General features: G+C 33.4%; 1 protein-coding gene across 1 annotated transcript; it reads right to left on the bottom strand.

Annotated features, from left to right (window-relative positions):
* Positions 1–14,521: 14,521 nt before the first annotated feature.
* Positions 14,522–19,083, bottom strand: LOC140438859 (uncharacterized). Its single transcript, XM_072528502.1, has 3 exons — positions 18,153–19,083; positions 15,490–17,967; positions 14,522–15,036 (listed from the first exon to the last, which is right to left on the bottom strand). Exons 1-3 carry the CDS (start codon positions 19,081–19,083, stop codon positions 14,522–14,524), a joined length of 3,924 nt encoding a protein of 1,307 aa, XP_072384603.1.
* Positions 19,084–19,883: the final 800 nt, after the last annotated feature.

Raw genomic sequence — 19,883 nt, 5'->3', positions numbered from 1 at the left:
CGCAGTCGTTGGAAGTCTTTCTACTAGTCGTGAATGATAAGGTGCATTATCTAATACTATAATTAAATTTGGTGGTATGTGTTCAATCATCTGCTTAAAATACTCTTCGAAAACATCAGCTGTCGTCTCCTCGTGATAGTCTTTTGTGCTTTTGGACTGAAATTCCAACAAACCATGCTTAACAAATCCTTTTTCACTGCCAATGTGAGAAATTATTAATCTACTGCCTTTATTAGAAGGTGGGGAGATACCAGTAGACCAACCTTCCATAAAGGCTTGCCTGGAGCATAATATATTTTTATCTGACCAAATTTTTTTTAGAGTATGACCTGAGTTTACCCACGTTTCATCCTGGTAGAAGATGGGCCTTCCTTCAGCCCGGAATTTTCGTATGGATCTTAGATAATTTCTTCTCCAACATATTATCTCCTCCCGGTCAAAATCAATCCCCAATCATCCCCCCAATCAAAAGTGATTTTCGGTCTGATTTCTCCCACCAGAAATTTAATTCTTTTAAAACTTGCCACAAGTTAGTTCGTCCGATATGAGGCAAATCCGGGTCGTCTCTAACTTCTTGTAAAATTTTATGTAGGGTTGGTATTTCTTTTTTGAAAAAAAAAATCCATGAATTTTCCTTTGAATACCATTTTTGGCAAATTCATCAATTTCAATAGGCTTTTTCCCTCTCTTTAAGTGTTCGTTTGTGTTTGGGTTAGGTATACCGTGTTTTCTTCTTTCTGATAGGAACCTATATATAGTTGACTCTCCTACGCCAGTCATGTTGGCACAACTTTCGACTATGTTGCGAACAGTGTTTGTGGGATTCTGAGGAAACCAGAGCATCGTGAACCTTCAGGGCAATAGTCTTCTCTCTTGGTGAATAGACAGACTTACTGACTGTACGCAACAGTACCGGTGTAAAACTTGATGATGTTGATGATGAAGCCATCACAAACAATCCAACAAAACGAGCACGAGCGAAAGGTACGTATATGTTCGTAGGTATATGAAATAAAAAATCACTCACGCACTGCATATAACTCGCAAAAGAAATATTCGAGACGCTAATTACTGCCGTAGACCCGGACACACCGACGAGCCGTAAATTACATGCGATCAAAAACGTACTAAACAAAAAAATTGTTTTCGTTCGTAATAACTTCACCCTTTTAAGTTAAGTTTCGAATATAAACTGAACAAACGAGGCACGTAGTAAAATCATACCCATTATTTTATTAAAAATCTGGGGAATTCCATCCTAATTATCTTGCAACGAATAGTACCTTCGGATATGAATTCCAGGTTTTCTAGTAAAGTGATTAAACGCGAAGATTATTAGTATTGAAATATCCAAAGAGATAAGGTATTCTTATTTTTATTAATATAATATAATTACATAACATTAGCCGTGAAAGTTTTAATTGTTTTTTTGCTAAATATATTAGTATTAAAATATTAATAATATTATATATATATATATATATATATATATATATATATATATATATATAACAGTATTAAAAAATATTATATTATTATTTAATGAATAAGCACCTAAGGAACGCCTATGGTTTACGACCGTTTTATGAGTTTGAGGCACATTTCGTGCTCTCAACAATTTATGAACGGAGAATACCACGTTATCAGCTGTCCCAAAATATAGTCATTTTAAATGGTAAAAACAAATCATATAAATATTTTATACCTCTACTACAAATTTAAGTGCATTAGTTACTGCTGACAATATTATTTAAGTGAGTACTACTTCTTTTCGTATTATTTTTGTAACAACAACAAAATAATCTTTAAATAATACCTACGTAAAGAGATAACAAAAATTCTAGTTGGGTCTTGACCAGTTTTTTGGACCGGCCGCAGGACCGGCTTAATTTCTGATCAAGAAAATTAATAAAATGACTTTATACAACAATAATAATACATACAACTCCACTAAGCACAGTTACTCAGATGTCGTAAATTATTTTAAACATCCAACAAAACAACAAGCAATAGTCATTTCCAGCATTAAAGGTACAAAAATCCATGATTACGTCGTAGCTGTTGGATCACTAGTGGGTCCAATTAATGTACGTTTTGCCTCCAGAATTGCTAACAATAGGATATGTATATACCTCTCTTTAAAAAGCACTGTTGGTGCTCTTCTTCATTCTTATAATTATATCGAAATAAATGGATGTCAAGTCGAAGTAAGAAGATTAATTTCTCCAGCCCAGAGACTTCTAATATCTAATGCATGTCCTACAATCCCGAACGAAATAATTAAACAAGAATTACAAAAACTGGGTATTCACACTGTATCCAAAATGACTTTTCTTCTAGTAGGTATGTCTGAAAGTGAGTTCAGTCATATTCTGAGCTTTGGAAGGCAATCATGCATTACACCCCTGGAAAATATCTCCATTCCTGACTCTTTTACCATAACTCATGATAATACTTCCTACCAGGTATTTCTTTTCATAGACGGATTCAGTTGCTCCAAATGTAAAACTATTGGTCATCAAGAATCAGAATGCCCTCACATTTCAAACCAAAATAATTCAACTACCCTCTTAGATTCAACCCAAACCACATCATCATTATCTAAACCTCATGAACCTAATGACACCCCTTCAACTCCCCTCTCAGATTCAACTCAAACCACATCGTCATTATCTAAACCTAATGAACCTAATGATAAAATATATCAATCTACGGAAACCGACCTCATCCAAAACATATCCAAAGATAATCCAAACACTTCGTCTTCTTCTTCCAAACCAACATTACCAGCTGTAACTAACACTGAAAATACTACGGAAATCGACCTCATCCACAACATGTCTAAAGATAATCCAAACACTTCGTATTCTTCTTCCAAAACAACAGCACCAGCTGTAAATAAATAACACTGAAAATACTACGACACCAGAAACACCAATAACCTTCAATAATGCAGTCAATTCTAAACAGCTAAAAAGACATAACATATCATCTCCTGAAATTAAGACAACTCAAAAACCGACTCATCAATTTTTAATACCCCTAAGCAATATAAACCAAAAAAGAAACCCAAAACTTCTTCCAAAACCTCCCGCAAAGATATCATTCACTCCCTAGAATCCATCAAAGACAAAATCGATAACAGATCACCTTCATTTATACTAAATTTCAATGAAATCTGTGATTTTATGGAAAATTTTTTAAACTCTCATAATCCTGAATTAACTTCTAAAGATTACTCCAATGAACCAGAGGAACTAATTCAGATCCTTAATTTTGTTTATTGTTACACACAAAATTCTAAGTTAAGAAATAATATCACCCGACTAAAAGAAAAAAAAAACCCTAACAACCCTTCTTCAGCTGACGAAACTGACGAATCATAACTAGTTGAAGGATAATCAAGGGATGACTAATTCATTTATAGTGCAATGGAAGATAAATGGGTTTTATACCCATTATGAACAGTTTAAACTACAAATCGGTGAGCTTTCCCCATTAATTCTTTGTCTTCAAGAAACCCACTTCAAACAAAATAACATAAATTTAAAAAATTTTCAATGTTTTAAAAAAAATCGAGTAGCTCAACAAGCTGGTGGTGGAGTAGCTATTTTCACCAGAGCTGATTTGGAAGCCAAATCTATCGCGCTAGGTACCAATCTTGAAGCTGTAGCAGTCTCTATTACCTATCATAAATTGAATAACATATGTAGCATTTGTTTACCATACCCTAGTAATCTAGATATTCACAAATTAAATAATCTTATAGACCAAATTCCACATCCTAAATTAATTTTAGGAGATATAAACTGTCACCACCCGGCATGGGGAAGTCACAAAACTGATAAATACGGTAACTCATTGAAAAACCTAATTGATTGTTCTGATTTATTGTTACTTAATACAGGGAATATAACTAGATTTAATTCTTGTAACGGCTCATTTTCCGTCATTGATATATCTTTATGCAGTCAATCACTCTCAACTACCTCGTACATTGTCATGACACACGTTGAACTCATTATATAATAGAAACCACTTTCCAATTTCTATAACATCAGATCACATTCATCCCCTTGATTTCCCAATATATCAGTCCTGAAAATTAAAATATACAAATTGGGCATCCTCAATCCTGAGCATCAATCCCATATCAATAATAAACTTGAAAGCTTCCATTTAAGCAATGATATAAACTATGATATCACCTCTTTAAATAATATTATTATAGAAGCAGCTTTAGAAAATATAGGAAAGACAAAAGCCTGTAAAAAGCAACCCGTACCTTGGTGAAATAGTGGTATTGCAAAAGTACTCTCATCTTGTAAACATGCTTTTATTAAACTTAAAAAACATAATACAGATGAAAACTTACTTAATTTTAAATAACTCCGAGCTGAATCAATATATCTTATGAAAAAAAGCAAACAAGATACTTGGAAACACTACGTATCGTCCATAAATTCATTAACACCTTCACAGGTTATTTGGTCTAAAATTCGGAAACTTAAATGTACCAACTCCTTTAGGTATATCAATGCACTAATATATAATAATGAGATCATCACCTGTAAAAAAACTATTGGTGAAACTTTAGCCGAAGTTTACCAAGAAAATTTTAGCGACCAAAATATAACGCCGGAATTCTTATTACATAAGCAAAATATAGAATTATTCGAAATCATTGATAAAGAATCTGGTGATCCATTAAATGCTACCATAACTCTTCAAGAACTAGAATACTCTATTGTAAACTCCAAAAATACATCCCCAGAACAAGATGATATTCCACCAATATTCATACAACGCCTAACTTTCAGAGCAAAAATAATATTGTTAGATTTATGCAATACCTGTTTTTTAAAACATAAATTTCCAAAACTCTGGTCTCAGGCAATAACTATTCCCATTATAAACCTAATGAACCCAATAAGCCCAAGAAATACTACATATCGTCCATAAATTGATCAACACCTTCACAGGTTATTTGGTCTAAAATTCGGAAACTTAAATGTACCAACTCCTTTAAGTATATCAATGCACTAATATATATTAATGAGATCATCACCTGTAAAAAAACTATTGGTGAACCTTTAGCCGAAGTTTACAAAGAAAATTTTAGCGACCAAAATATAACGCCGGAAGTCTTATTACATAAGCAAAATATAGAATTATTCGAAATCGTTGATAAAGAATCTAGTGATCCATTAAATGCTACCATAACTCTTCAAGAACTAGAATACTCTATTGGAAACTTCAAAAATACATCCCCAGAACAAGATGATATTCCACCAATATTCATACAACGCCTACCTTTCAGAGCAAAAATAATATTGTTAGATTTACGCAATACCTGTTTTTTAAAACATAAATTTCCAAAACTCTGGTCTCAGGTAATAACTATTCCCATTATAAACCTAATAAACCCAATAAGCCCAAAGATATACCCTCATCGTACCGTCCTATTTCTCTCACATGCAGCGTGCAAAATACTGGAAAAAATTTTAAATCTCCGTCTAACTTGGTATTTAGAAACAAAAGATCTCCTTGCCCCATTTTAGAGACGTTTTCACAAGGTACGGTCTACATTAGATAATCATATTTCACTACAAACCTCAATCAATGAAGCTTTTGCAAACAATCAGAAGTTGATTCCAATATTCTTTGACATAACCCAGGCTTTTGATAGGACATGGAAACACTCTATATTAGCAACACTTAATAGTTATGGAATTCAAGGTAACATGCTTGCTTTTATAAAAAATTTCTTAAGTAATCGTTTTATACAAGTTAGAATAAATGGAATCACAAGTTCTCCAAAAATGCTAGATAATGGAATCACTCAAGGATCTTAAGTCCAACCTTATTTTTAGTGGCTTTTAATAGCATCATAAATGTAATTAGAGCTCCTATTAAAGCTAGTGTTTACGCGAATGATATTGTTATTTACACCAAATCTAATAACCTAGTTTCAGCAACAAATATATTACAACTTATTATGTTAAATCGACTTTAAAACTGGGCATTACAAACCGGATTCAATTTTTCTGCAGAAAAAAATCAATACGTAATTTTTAGTAAAAATAAAACTCACCATACAATTAATTTAACATTAAATGCTTTACCTATAAACAGTCAACGGAAGTAAGTTTTTTAGGCCTAACTTCCGATAAAAAATTAAATTGGAATGTGCACATTATTAAATTACAACAAGCATGCCAAATCCGGTTAAACATACTTAAAATATTATCGAATAAATTTTATGGTGCCGACTGTAAAACATTAATTAACCTTTACAAATAACTTATTAGAAGTAAATTAGATTACGGTTGCATATATTACGGTAATGGGAGCAAAACTGCTTTAAAAAAACTAAATAGCATACAATCTACAGCTTTGAGGTTAGCACTGGGTCCCTTCAGAACAGGCTACTATTAGTAGTTTACAAGTTTTAGCGAGAGAACCACCTCTGTATATTAGACGCCAACAACTAACCCTAAACTATATAGGAAAATATCAGCACAGAAACAACATCCAGTATTCTCCCAAATTTTCCATCCCATTATTGGTTCTACAAAACTAACTAAAAATAGTACTCCCCTTATAGAACGAGTAAAATCTTCTTACTTTGATATGGATAAGCTAAATCGATCTCGACAAGTCAGTGTAAATTTTCCGCTATGGACAATCCAACCACTTACCATTAACTTAACCCTCACAAAATACCCCAAATCAACTACAAATCCGATTTTCACTAAACACTTGTACTCTGAAGTGATATCTTATTATTCTTCTTCTTCTTAGTCGTTGACCTGATGCAGGTATCGTGATATCATAAAGCTATTAGCTAAATTTTCCAATGTTCCTCCACGTTTTTCTATCTTCTGCCATTCTAGCACATTCTGACAATGGAGCGCCAATGGTAGCAACAATATGGTCCGTGTATCGTGTGGGAGATCTACCTCTATTTCTTTTGCCTTCTACTTTTCCCTGGATGGTAAGTTTTTCAAGACCATTTCTTCGAAGTACATGTCCAAAATAGCTTATTATTTGTTCTGATATTTGTGTTATTAGTCTTTTCTTTATGTTTAGCTGGTCCAGTATGGATTCATTTATTCTTCGGGCCACCCATGGTATATTTACCTCATTATTCTAATTATCTCCAAATTTTCAGTGATGCCTCTAAAGCTCATGACGGACACGCTGCTGCATACTACTGTAAATACACTACTCACACTATATCCATACCTACAAACTGCTGCATCTTCACAGGCGAGACCACAGCCCTTCTGGAAGCCTTAATTTTCTTCAAAATGTGTAGTGAGAATAAATGTATCATCATCACTGACTCATTAAATGCTCTATTAGGTGTAAAACAAATATACCCTACAAATCCAATATTTCGGGCTATAAAAAATGAGATAAATATAATACAATCAACTCGAAAAGAAGTAGCATTTATCTGGATACCGTCGCATGTAGGAATAGCTGGAAATGAGAAAGTGGACAACCTAGCAAACACAAGTCGAATAAACTCAAAATATACAACCAAATTAAAAAATTACCCATACTTCGATCTCAAAAACCCTAACTAAAGACCACTGTATGAACATATGGCAAGACTATTGGAAAGATTCAGGAACCAAACTTTATGAGATTTATCCCCTTGTGAAGACCATCTTTAACAATCCATCCAATAGAAGGGACCAAGTAATAACTAACCGACTAAGATTTGGACACATTGCACTGACCCATAAATTCTTAATCAACAAAGAATCTTCTCCAACCTGCAGAAACTGTTCTCTCCCATTGACGGTGAAGCATATTCTGATTGACCGCCAGTACGACGAAGAAACAAGAAAAAAATATGCAATATTTTCTTCTTCTTTAAGTACCATCTCCGCGGCGGAGGTCGGCAATCATCATAGTTATTCGGACTTTTGAGACGGCTGCTCTGAAAAGTTCATTTGATATACATCCGTACCACTTTCTCAGGTTGCGCAGCCATGACATTCTACGTCTCCCTATGCTTCGCTTTTCTCGGATCTTTCCCTGCATAATCAGTTGGAGGAAGGTGTATTTCTCTCCACGTGTAATATGTCCGAGATATTCCAATTTTCTTGTTTTTATTGTATTTAAAATTTCCATTTCTTTGTTGATCCGTCCCAGAGCCTCGTTGTTTGTAACGTGTTCTGTCCATGATATTTTCAGAATTCTTCTGTACACCCACAGCTCGAATGATTCCAGTTTTTTCATTAATGTCGCATTCAAGGTCCAAGATTCTATTGTAGAAGTATAGTAGAAGAATTATTATAGGTAACATTGGTGTGAAGAGAAGTAGTGCGAGATAATTTCCGAATAGGTTTCTCCATTTAACAGTCACGTGAGTCACTTAAATCACCCAATAAATTGCACCTATCTTTTAAAATGTCTAGAACCTTGTCTAATGTGCGTAAATCTGATTTAATTATTTTTTCTTCCTATTGTTTTTTGGAGTTATAGTTAATTATTCTTGACAAAATATAAAGATGATATCCCAAATGTCTACTGGAATTTAAGTTCTTTAAGGATTGTATGTGTTTTCTTATTAAAGTTACGAAGTCTCTGAGTGTTTGGGCATTAACCTTAGTGAGAGTGGGGTAGTCCAAAATGGATTTTAAGTGTGCGTTGATTATACTTAAGTTATTAGAGTATCGACCTTCTAACAGATCAAGAGCAATTGTTAAGTTATCATCGCTTAATTCGAGAGAGTCAATTAAGGTGAGAGCTTTAATTTTTAGGGAAGATTTCTGGTATATAAACCGTTGAATATCTGTTAGCGAGGGGTTATCAATTATTAGAGACGTAAAGAGTTGATGAAATGATATCCATTCATCGCAGTTGCCTGAGAAGATTTGTAGACATAATTGGGGTAGTTTTACCTTAGTAGGCGTGGTTTGTGTAACAGTGGGAGTTTTTTTTTTTTTTTTTTTTTATTAAATTTGTAAATTTACAATCTGCTATTACAAGCTATTAGTAAATGTGAGTATTGCAAATACATGAGAGGAGAAATTATCCACTGATAACACTCCCAATACTAACACTAACAAATAAAATCAGTGTAGGATTATAATTTGAAACTAGAATTGAAATGGAAATTAAAATTAAAGTTAAAATTAGTGAATAAAGTCTGTTGGCCACTGTCTCTTCAATCTTCGTCTGACTTCTGGTTGTAGGTGTAATTGTCTTGCTTCCTCGTTGGGGTGGGCTGGCAGATGTTCTAAATAATTTCTTGTTAGTCTGCTGATTTCGTCTTCAACGAACGGTATTCCAGAGTCATCATGTAGTGTTTTATTACTAACGTACCACGGCGCATTGAAAATCATTCTGAGTATTTTGGATTGGATCCTCTGAATGATTTTGGTATTAGAAGGCTTTGCACAGCCCCATAGTTGCACCCCATATGTCCATATAGGCTTTATTATGCACTTATACAAGAGAAGTTTATTATCTGTGGATAACTGTGATTTTCGGCCTATTAACCAATTCATTTGACGTATTTTCATGTTGATTTGGATTTTTTTTGCCAAGATGTGTGCTTTCCAAGTGAGCTTTTGATCAAGTGTCATTCCCAGGTATTTGACTTCTGTTTTTACTGGTAGTAATGTGTTGTTCAGTCTAATTCTTGGACATATGATGTTCCTGTTGGTGAATGTAATTTGATTAGACTTAGTATGGTTAACTTTGATTTTCCATCTATTCATCCAGTCTTGTAGTAGGTTCATGTGTATTTGAAGGTTTCCTGATGCTACTTGGGGGTCATCATCGATGGATATTATGGCGGTGTCATCTGCGAACATGGCTACTGTGGTCGTATTTGTTGTTGGAATATCAGCAGTGTATATGAGGTACAGGAGGGGACCCAGGACACTTCCTTGAGGGACACCGGATTTTATGGGATAGTAATGAGAGGTTTCTGTAAGGAATCTGACTTGAAAGTGACGTTCTGTGAGGTATGATTTTAAGAGTAGATAGTGAGGAGTGGGAAAGGATGACTTAAGTTTATACAGGAGACCATCATGCCAAATACGGTCGAAGGCTTGTTCTATATCCAGGAAGGCAGCAGTGCAAATTTTGTTCTCTTCGAGGCATACATTAATATTTTTAACAATCCTATGACACTGTTGTAGAGTTGAATGGGCTTCGCGGAAACCAAACTGGTGTGTGGGGATCACTGAATTAATTCCGATGTCTTCTGAGAATCTTTGGAGCAGAAGTCTTTCTAAGATTTTTGACATTATTGGAAGTAAGCCGATTGGTCTATATGAAGTAGTAATATTAGGTGGTTTATTTGGTTTACTAATCATAATTATTTGTGCGAACTTCCAATTAATCGGGTAGTAGGCTAATCTTATGATACTATTATATATCATTGTTAGTAGTGTAACGTTAGACACCAATTTGTAACGTTCCAACGAACATTCATTGGGTGCCAATTTGTAATCCTTCGAGGCTCAATTTGTAACATCCCAACGTTGAGCTGCTGTTGTCAACTTGTAATCGCAAACCTTAGTTTGCTGCTACAATCAGACTAACATCACTAACAACGTTGGAGTGACAAATCGTTTCCCGTTGGGACCAATTTTTTAACGTCATAACCCCTAATGTATCAATTGCAAAATTGCTACATTAGACGTTATACGAAACACTCCCTGGCTAGCTCACTCAGGACGTGAATATGGCCTACTCTGGAGCAACACACGCAAACAAGTAAAAAGAAGAAACAATACACAGTTAAATTAACACATGTTTATTAAAATATTAAACAAAAAGGGCAGAAAAATACATGTTTAAATATTATATTGAATTTAAATAAAAATTATTTGACTTCTTGCTACAGTGTTACATTATAGTAAGGAAAAATGCTTGTCACCAAATCCTAGGTTTTATCCTGGTCTTTTCTGCTATGGTTGTTAGCAAGCCATGTTGTTAGTTGTGGATTTTCTTGCCCTGGAGTCAACTCTCCTATTGGAATGATAGTGCCATTCTCAGGCCGGTTGGTCTTCTGGATGTTAATATAAATTGACCCGCACCTGAGAAATGTATCCCGGAGGTTGACTCCTAATTCAGGAGACGACACAATTGGTTATTTATACTTTTACAAAAGTCATGAAGAAAATCGACATTTTTAGAAATAAAAGCCATTATATCCACTTTTGTATCGAACGGGAAGGGGGAAATGTCAACAAAAAGGAGTCTTTGTCACTAATATTAAACTAAACAGAGAATAAAGATGGCACCTCTCGTTCCAAAGTAACAGAAATAGAGATGAAAATAAAATTCATTCTTTAGAAACTTGAGTAAAAGATAAAAATGATGATTATTAAGAAAATAGGAAAGGTAGATACTGAAATATATATATATATAAAGAAGATAGATTTGGACGCCAACTGGTTTTTATACCAAATACCAGTAAAAATGAAAAGAGAATAATGAATCAATTAAGTAACGATATAATTCTGATACAATCTATATCTGAGAAAATATATAGAAAAATAAGAGATACAATGGAGGATATAGAAGAATATGAATTATGACAGAAGATATGGAAATTGGAGAATAGAATTAACGAAATATATTAACATAAGAAAGAAAGCAGGCAATGTAGCAGTTATAACGCTACACACTTCCACCACCCAGTAGAAAAATTTCTAAAGTACCTTGAGAAATTTTTCTCATCACTAAACTCATTATATGTTATGATCATCAAAATAATAATAAAGGTAATCTTTACCAAATAATAAAGTTATCTAGATACCTAGATATAGGTATAATAACTTGTAAGTTTAGGTACTATTATTTAAACAAAATAAAGTGAAAATGGTTAACTTGTGATAAGATATAAAAATTAATATACTTATATTAACCTAAGTCAAAAAAATAATTGACTATCACCCAACGAATTATAGTATCCGTTAAACTAAAATTTTAACTACATAATTATAAACTATGTATTACAGTATTGTAATACTATATACACTAAATGACTTTAGAGTGAGCACTCTGGGTATTATTTCATCCCCAACGAATTATAGTATTCGTCACACTAAAATTGTAAGGTAAATAATCCTATGCTATACCTTATAGCAATTCCTTACAAGGCTTTAGAGTTAATACTCAGGATAATATTTTATCCCAACGAATTATAGTATTCGTCACACTAAAATTATGAGGCAAATATTTATGTGCTATACATTGTAGCAGCATGTAACAGGGCTTTAGAGTTAATACTCAGGGAAATATTTTATCCCAACGAATTATAGTATTCGTCACACTAAAATTGGTCGTAGACCAAGAGGGAGAAAAGCTACGTTAAGGGTTATCCGCAATCTTTGGTACTGTACATCGATTATACACTGGGCCGATTGAAATCATGTTGGTATGAACGCAGTAGCTCATAATCCATGGTTAAACCTCGAAAGCGCTCCTCAGAGACGACAGTCCTGTGTACTATGAACCCCCCGACGCCATACCCTAAAGACAACCTTACCATTAAAGGAAGATCCAGTGGTATAAATGTACATCTCCACCACAGTTCGGTCCCATATATATGTAATTACATAAATATCATACAAAAACAGCTAATATGGGGACGATGTATCTATCACTCATGGAGATAAACATCGTTAGAAAGACATTCTTTCAAGAATGTTAGTTCTTAAGGGAAGCTAATTTTAAACCAAGGTAATTATGATATTAGCAATATCACTAGATATGCATATAATCATTAAGTTATAAAAGATAAGATATCATAATCATCAGTAATGCAGTAGGTATATAAATCCAAATATTAGTTATCATAATACTAATCTAGATTTTAGTTGCATATATTGCATGAGATAGTATGAGTAGAACATTATAAGCAGTTAAGAAAGATAAGGTAAACATCAAAATATAAAAGAAATAAGTAAAAATTTAGTAAGACCAATCTAGACATCTATTAAGTATAAAATTTACACAAGATGAAAAGAAAACTGCACAAAATTATACTCAGTTGAACTGAAGAAGAAAAATTAGTCATAAATATACTTTGATTTAAATCCAAACGTTATGCACCTGTTAGAATAATAAAGTAATCTATACAGAAAAATTGTACAGAGCAAAGTTATACAAGAGGGTATAAAAAACAAAACCTTTCCATTGTCATTTCAAAGAGACACAACCCTACACCAGATTTCTAAATAGTAGTATGCATAAGGTTAAATCTACCTTGTAAATGCAATAAAAAAAATTTCATTAAAATATAACACTCAAGAAAAAGAAAATTCATTGTAGTTATGCATTGATGAGGGCAATCATTGTGAACTAAATCAGAGAAACTTATTATGACTAAACTTCAATAGACAGTATGGTCTGAAAACAATTACATTGTTTATTAAAGATAAGAAGATAATGAGAATGAATTCTCGGCATATTGCATATGCATATTTATGGACTAAGGCAAGTCAATAAAACAGCAAATTGACATTAAGCTAGTATAAGATAAAGTAATTTTTGTACCAAATAGTATCAAAAATTAAAGGTAGGTAAATATCAAGATAATTAAGTAACACAAGTAATTTTGATTGTCAGATAAAGATAAGTATATTCTTCACAATACCTAGTAAGTCAAAGTTCTACACAAAAGACATTAAAGATACTGCATAAAATTTGGCTCACTTATGATAAAGGAAAATACAAAGCAAAGATAAGATAAGTTGTGGTAATATCATATAAAATTGCTATAACACTAAACACTATCCAGGGATCTACACAAAAGAAATAGAACTAGAACTGCATAAATATAGACGTATGTATTTAAAATGTTAAAGACAATTCAAATGCAATCAAAAACTTCAAAGCTTCATAATCTTACACCAGAGGTTTCTATAAAAGAAGATATATGCATAAGATTACTTTCACTCCAAAAGATAAAGAATTATGCCTAACGCAACACCCCTAATGGGTAAATGGAAAATATTAACGCCCTTGTTAATAGTTTTCCTGCAGTGACCTCAAGTCCCGCGAAGATAAATCATCCTAGGCAATTTTTATGTGCTTGTCCGAACAAATCTCATATTTGAACCCACTCAACGGAAAAACAAGACACTTGCACTAGGTATGAAAATTAGACATAAGTTATTACCGCAATAGTTTTAATAACACCATAAAGGTAATACAAGTAGCTAACTTGCAAAGGTAAGAGATAATGTGTTATTAAACGAAGATAAAGATAAGTAAATAACAATCAAACTTGTGAAAGGTAGTAGATAAATTTTCTAGCAAAGGTTCTCATAACTAAATATTTTATTGAAAAGTCCATAAATAACGAAGATATTTGTTAACGCAGGTAATAAAAATATGTATAAGCTTAACAAAAGAGATAAGAAGATAATTTAAAATATATGCAATACAAGATATATGTAAGTTTAAATTACACTTAAAGGTAAGATATAATAGTATAACTGCAAGTTTTACTCAAAAGATATATTTTTAATATGCATTACTGATTTTCATCGTCACTAGAATCAGTGACATCTAATTTGATATCCCTGACATGAAAATTTCCAAGATCATTTCCATCTAGATCCTTTAAATTGTAGACTAATTTAGACAAAACTTTATTGACAATACAGGGGACAAATTTTGGCGCTAGTTTTGCAGAGAAATCATCGACAGCTTTTGATAGGACAAAATTTTTCTTCCAGACTTTATCACCAACGTGATATTTGACATCACGTCTACGAAGGTTATACCTGCTAGAATTCGTCGCATAAGAGTGACGTATTCTCTTTTGCACTTCTTTGAAAATAGAAGACATATTTTCTAGTGGTCTTGGGTCGAATAGCTTGTTATTAATATTAATGACATTGCTTGCTTTGTCTTCTATTGCACCAAAGAAGGAACCGTCCAAAGGGATATTTCTGGCAAAAGTTAGAAACGAAGGACTAAATTGTGTAACTTCGTGTTTGGCTAGGCGAATAGCCTGGGCAATCTTAAAGATTTCTTTGTCCCAATCTTTATGATTATCATGTATAAAAGAACGAATAGCTGTTACGATAGTTTTGTTAACTCTCTCAGTAGGATTTATTTGAGGAAAATATCTCGCATTATACCAAATTTTTTGTACTTTATATTTATTCATTAAATTTTTGAAATCATTGGAAACGAACTGTTTCCCATTATCAACTGCGAAAATTTGTGGTACCCCAAAGATAAGAAAAACTTGATTTTCAATAAATTTAACAATAGCTGTAGAGGTAGCATTTGCCATTGGATGGACAAAAATAAATTTCGTGAACCAGTCGACAACAACTAAAAGAAAACGATTTCCATTTTTAGATCTAGGATAAGGGCCTAATAAGTCAGCAGATAAAAACTGAAATGGAAAATTAATATCTCTGTACTTTCCCATTAAACCAGCAGGAGGTACATTTCCTGGTTTACTAGCAGCACAGATTTTGCACTTACTGATATAGTTTGCGACATAAAGTCTCATTCTAGGCCCGTAATACAATTCCGTGATTCTAGAGAGCGTTTTATATACTCCTAGGTGAGCAGCTGTAGGATCATCATGAAAGAGTTTCAAAATATCTTTTCTGTGAGGAGACGGAACGAAAATTTTCCATTCTGGGGAAGGATCTGAAAACTTATTCCTTGAAAAGATATGCTTGTAAAGAACATTACCATGAACTTTAAAAGCAGGAAATTGATCTGGATTATTTTGTACTTTTTGTACCATATTATTATACCAAGTATCTGTTTTAAGATTAGATAAATCTAAAAGAGAAATTTCAGGATTTTGTTCAGGTATTCTAGAAAGGGAATCAGCCACAACATTTAAAGAACCACTACGGTGAATGACAGTGAACTTGTGACAGGATAGTTTCATTATCCATCTGGCAATTCTAGGAGAAGGGTTTTTCATGGAATATAACCACTGTAAGGATGAGTGATCAGTAATCACAGTGAAGTTTTCACTTCCTTCAATATAACACCTAAATTTTTCAATAGATAATAAAATAGCCAGCAGTTCTTTCTCAGTAGTAGTGTACTTACGTTGAGCTTTAGAGAGAGTTTTACTAAAGAAAGCTATAGGATGCTCTAAACCATCTTCTTTTTGAAATAATACACCCCCAACACCAGTGTCACTTGCATCACAAGCAAGATAAAAATGCTTGTCAAAGTCTGGACTAGCAAGAACAGGAGCAGATGTTAGTGCCTGTTTAATCTGACTGAAAGCTAAGTTAGCTTCTGGAGTCCAAACAATAGACTGTCCTTTCTTTTTACCCTTGAGTAAATCAGAAATGGGAGTACAAATGGATGCAAAATTATTCAAAAATCGACGGTAATAACCTATCAATCCGATAAGTCTACGAATTTGAGTAGTAGTTTTTGGAACTGGATATTCCAAAATAGCTTCTACTTTAGCTGGGTCAGTTCTTAACCCTTGTTGATCTACAACAAAACCAAGAAATTTAAGAGAAGGTCTACAAAACTGACACTTTTCAAAATTGACTGTAAGATTTGCATATTTAAGTCTCTTAAACAACATTTTAAGAATTTTGATATGACAATCAAAGTCAGGAGTAACAACAATAATATCATCAAGATAATAGAAAACATAAGGCTCCAGTAAAGGACCTATAACTGAATCCATAACTCTGCACATAGCTTGTGCACTATTATTTAAGCCAAAAGGTAATACATTAAAACAGAACAAACCTCTATTTTGAACTGTAAATGCAGTCTTTAATTTGGATTGATCATCCAAAGGTATTTGATAAAAAGCTTGTTTTAAATCGATTGACGAAATAAATTTAGCATCTCTTACTTTAGATATGATTGAATCTATTAAAGGCATGGGGTAACTATCAGGAACTGTTATCGAATTAAGTTTTCGACCATCAAAACAAACTCTATAGGAACTATCTTTCTTCGGAACCAACCACAAAGGAGACAACCAAGGTGTACTGGTTGTTAATGGTTCGATGACTTTCAACTTAAGCATCTCATCAACTCCTTCGTTGAGAATTTTCTGCATAGCAGGCGAAAGAGGATATTGTCTTTGCCTAATTGGTTTCGCATCACCAGTGTCTATATGGTGAGTATACAAGTGGGTTCTACCAATAGAATCTGTTGGGCCTATTTCCTTAAACAGTTTGACTACCGAATGTAGTTGTGAAAGCTGATGGGTGGATAAATTCTCTGAACTTACTATAGTATTAACAACACAAGTTGACAGTTTAGCTGTACTATACGAAAAATTTGTGAAATCCAAAGAAATTCTAAACAATTTCATAAAATCCATACCTAAAATCATTTTATGTGAGATAGAAGGAACCACTAAAACTTTTAACTTTTGTGTGCTACCAGATAAGGTAACAGGTAAAAACACATAACCTAAGGTACTTTGGACATTACCATCAGCAGTAGTTAGCTGTACTGAAACATCATAGTGAAGATGCAAATTCAGCTTCTTAAGAAGAAATAAGGCTGGAGAGCCAATAATAGAGACATTACTACCAGAGTCTACAAGTGCAGATATTGTTTCACTGCCAATATTTATTGAAATATATGGTCGATTATCCTGTGTACGAATATCGAGAAGAGGATTAGTTCTACATAAAGTATCAGACGTTGAAATCAACGGAAAAGAAATATTCGCAGGACTTAAAGAAACATTGTGCGTTGTATCTATGGGAGTTTTGTCTATAGGTAAAGGATTAAAATCACAATTAGAATCAGAAGTTTCAGCTCGCGTTTTAATAATAGGTGGTAGTTGAAATGTTACTCTGCTTGTCCTTTGTTTGAAGTTTTCTTCAAATTTTTTCCTGGTATGTTCTTCCCTTTTAGGTTTGATGCAGACATTTGACTGCAATAAGGTTGATTCCTGTCCGCTATCGAACAACCTCGCGCTTCGTTTTTTGAACATTTGGGGCAATGTGCCTTAATAACGTTCTTAAAACCGCAACCATAACAAAATTTATTTTTCTGGTACCTGCACTGAGGATACACATGACCTCGTTTGTTGCAATTCCAACAAATTTCATCAAGTGAATTTGTTTCATATGAAAATTTCTTATTATTATTATTAAAGTGGGGTATAGATAACGCAGACTCAATTCTTTTACAGTAAGAGGTAAGATCAGATACAGTGTCTATATCGTGCAAAGCCAAAGCTTTGATGTAGTCTGGCAAAAGACCACGCCTAATTTCAGATACTTTATCTTTCTCTGAAACGACAGAAGGTAAACGGAAGAAAAGAGCTTCAAAATTAGAGATAAATGTAGATACAGGTTCTCGAAAAGATTGCCTTGTAGAACGAATTTGTTCCCACAAATTCCTCTCATAATCTGCCGGAAGATAAGTTTCCTTTAAAGCGGCAACTAAGTCAGACCATGACTGAAATGTCTTTTTAAGAAGATGATTATGCCACCAAGTGAAAGCATTGCCATCAAACAGATATCCTGCAGAAAGAAACAGGTCATCATTAGAACAATTCCTGGAGATTTTAAGCGTCTCAATTTGTTCAAGAAAAGGAATCAAAGGCTGTTTGCCGGAAAACTTTTGAATTCCCCATTTATAAATGAGCACAGACTTCACTACTGAAGATGCAGTATGTGATTCTACCCTAACTGGAGTAGATTCTGAAGGAAGATTAAGTTTTTCCACAAGCACACCCTCAATTGACAATAATTTACTCCGTAACTGTCTTTTGAGTGTTTCCTGCGTTGAAGAAGTGGTCTTCAGACGAGATACACGGCCAGACAAATGAGTTAAACGAGAACAAATACATTTGTACCTATAATCAGACTTACTACCTGAAAATTCATCGATGATACTAGATAAATCAGCAAGAGTAGCCAAGGCCTGATTATGGTCTTGCTCAAATTCAAGAGGGACAACTGTTTCAGAGAAGCTTCTGTCTGATGCTTCCTGAGACAAAATTCCACTAAGGACTCTTCTTTTCTCATCGACAGTAGAAGGAACCTCAAGATCTCTAATAATTAACTCATAGGTTAACTCATCAGTTTTCAAATGCTTAGGGTTGATGGTAGCCATTTTGTAAGATTATTTAAAAAACAATAATTTATGTAAACCAACAAGTAACCAAATCAACTTTAAAGATAAAGATAATTAAATTTACGAAAATAATATAAAACTACTATTTTATATTTAATTAAGTTTTAACACTACCCAACAACACATGAACTTGTCAAGGTTAATGATAACCAGCAGACAAAAAAGGTTGGTGATCAAAAAAAACTATCAGTAAAAATTAGATAAAAAAATAAGTATAAAAAAGTAAGTAAGATAGAAAATAGATATTTTTACTGAAATTTAATAAATTTACTACTCAAAATAGGAAGAAAAATGTTAAAGATAATAATAGCAAGAAAATATAAAAGTATTGTTTCAACTAAATACAAGAATGTATGCATTACTCAGAGTATATTACGTTGGGCGCCAATTTGTAACGTTAGACACCAATTTGTAACGTTCCAACGAACATTCATTGGGTGCCAATTTGTAATCCTTCGAGGCTCAATTTGTAACATCCCAACGTTGAGCTGCTGTTGTCAACTTGTAATCGCAAACCTTAGTTTGCTGCTACAATCAGACTAACATCACTAACAACGTTGGAGTGACAAATCGTTTCCCGTTGGGACCAATTTTTTAACGTCATAACCCCTAATGTATCAATTGCAAAATTGCTACATTAGACGTTATACGAAACACTCCCTGGCTAGCTCACTCAGGACGTGAATATGGCCTACTCTGGAGCAACACACGCAAACAAGTAAAAAGAAGAAACAATACACAGTTAAATTAACACATGTTTATTAAAATATTAAACAAAA

The sequence above is a fragment of the Diabrotica undecimpunctata genome, chromosome 4 (assembly GCF_040954645.1).
Source record: "Diabrotica undecimpunctata isolate CICGRU chromosome 4, icDiaUnde3, whole genome shotgun sequence".
NCBI classification, from domain to species: domain Eukaryota; kingdom Metazoa; phylum Arthropoda; class Insecta; order Coleoptera; family Chrysomelidae; genus Diabrotica; species Diabrotica undecimpunctata.
The sequence above is the reverse complement of the archived record's forward strand: the minus strand, read 5'-3'. Positions and strand labels throughout refer to the sequence as shown.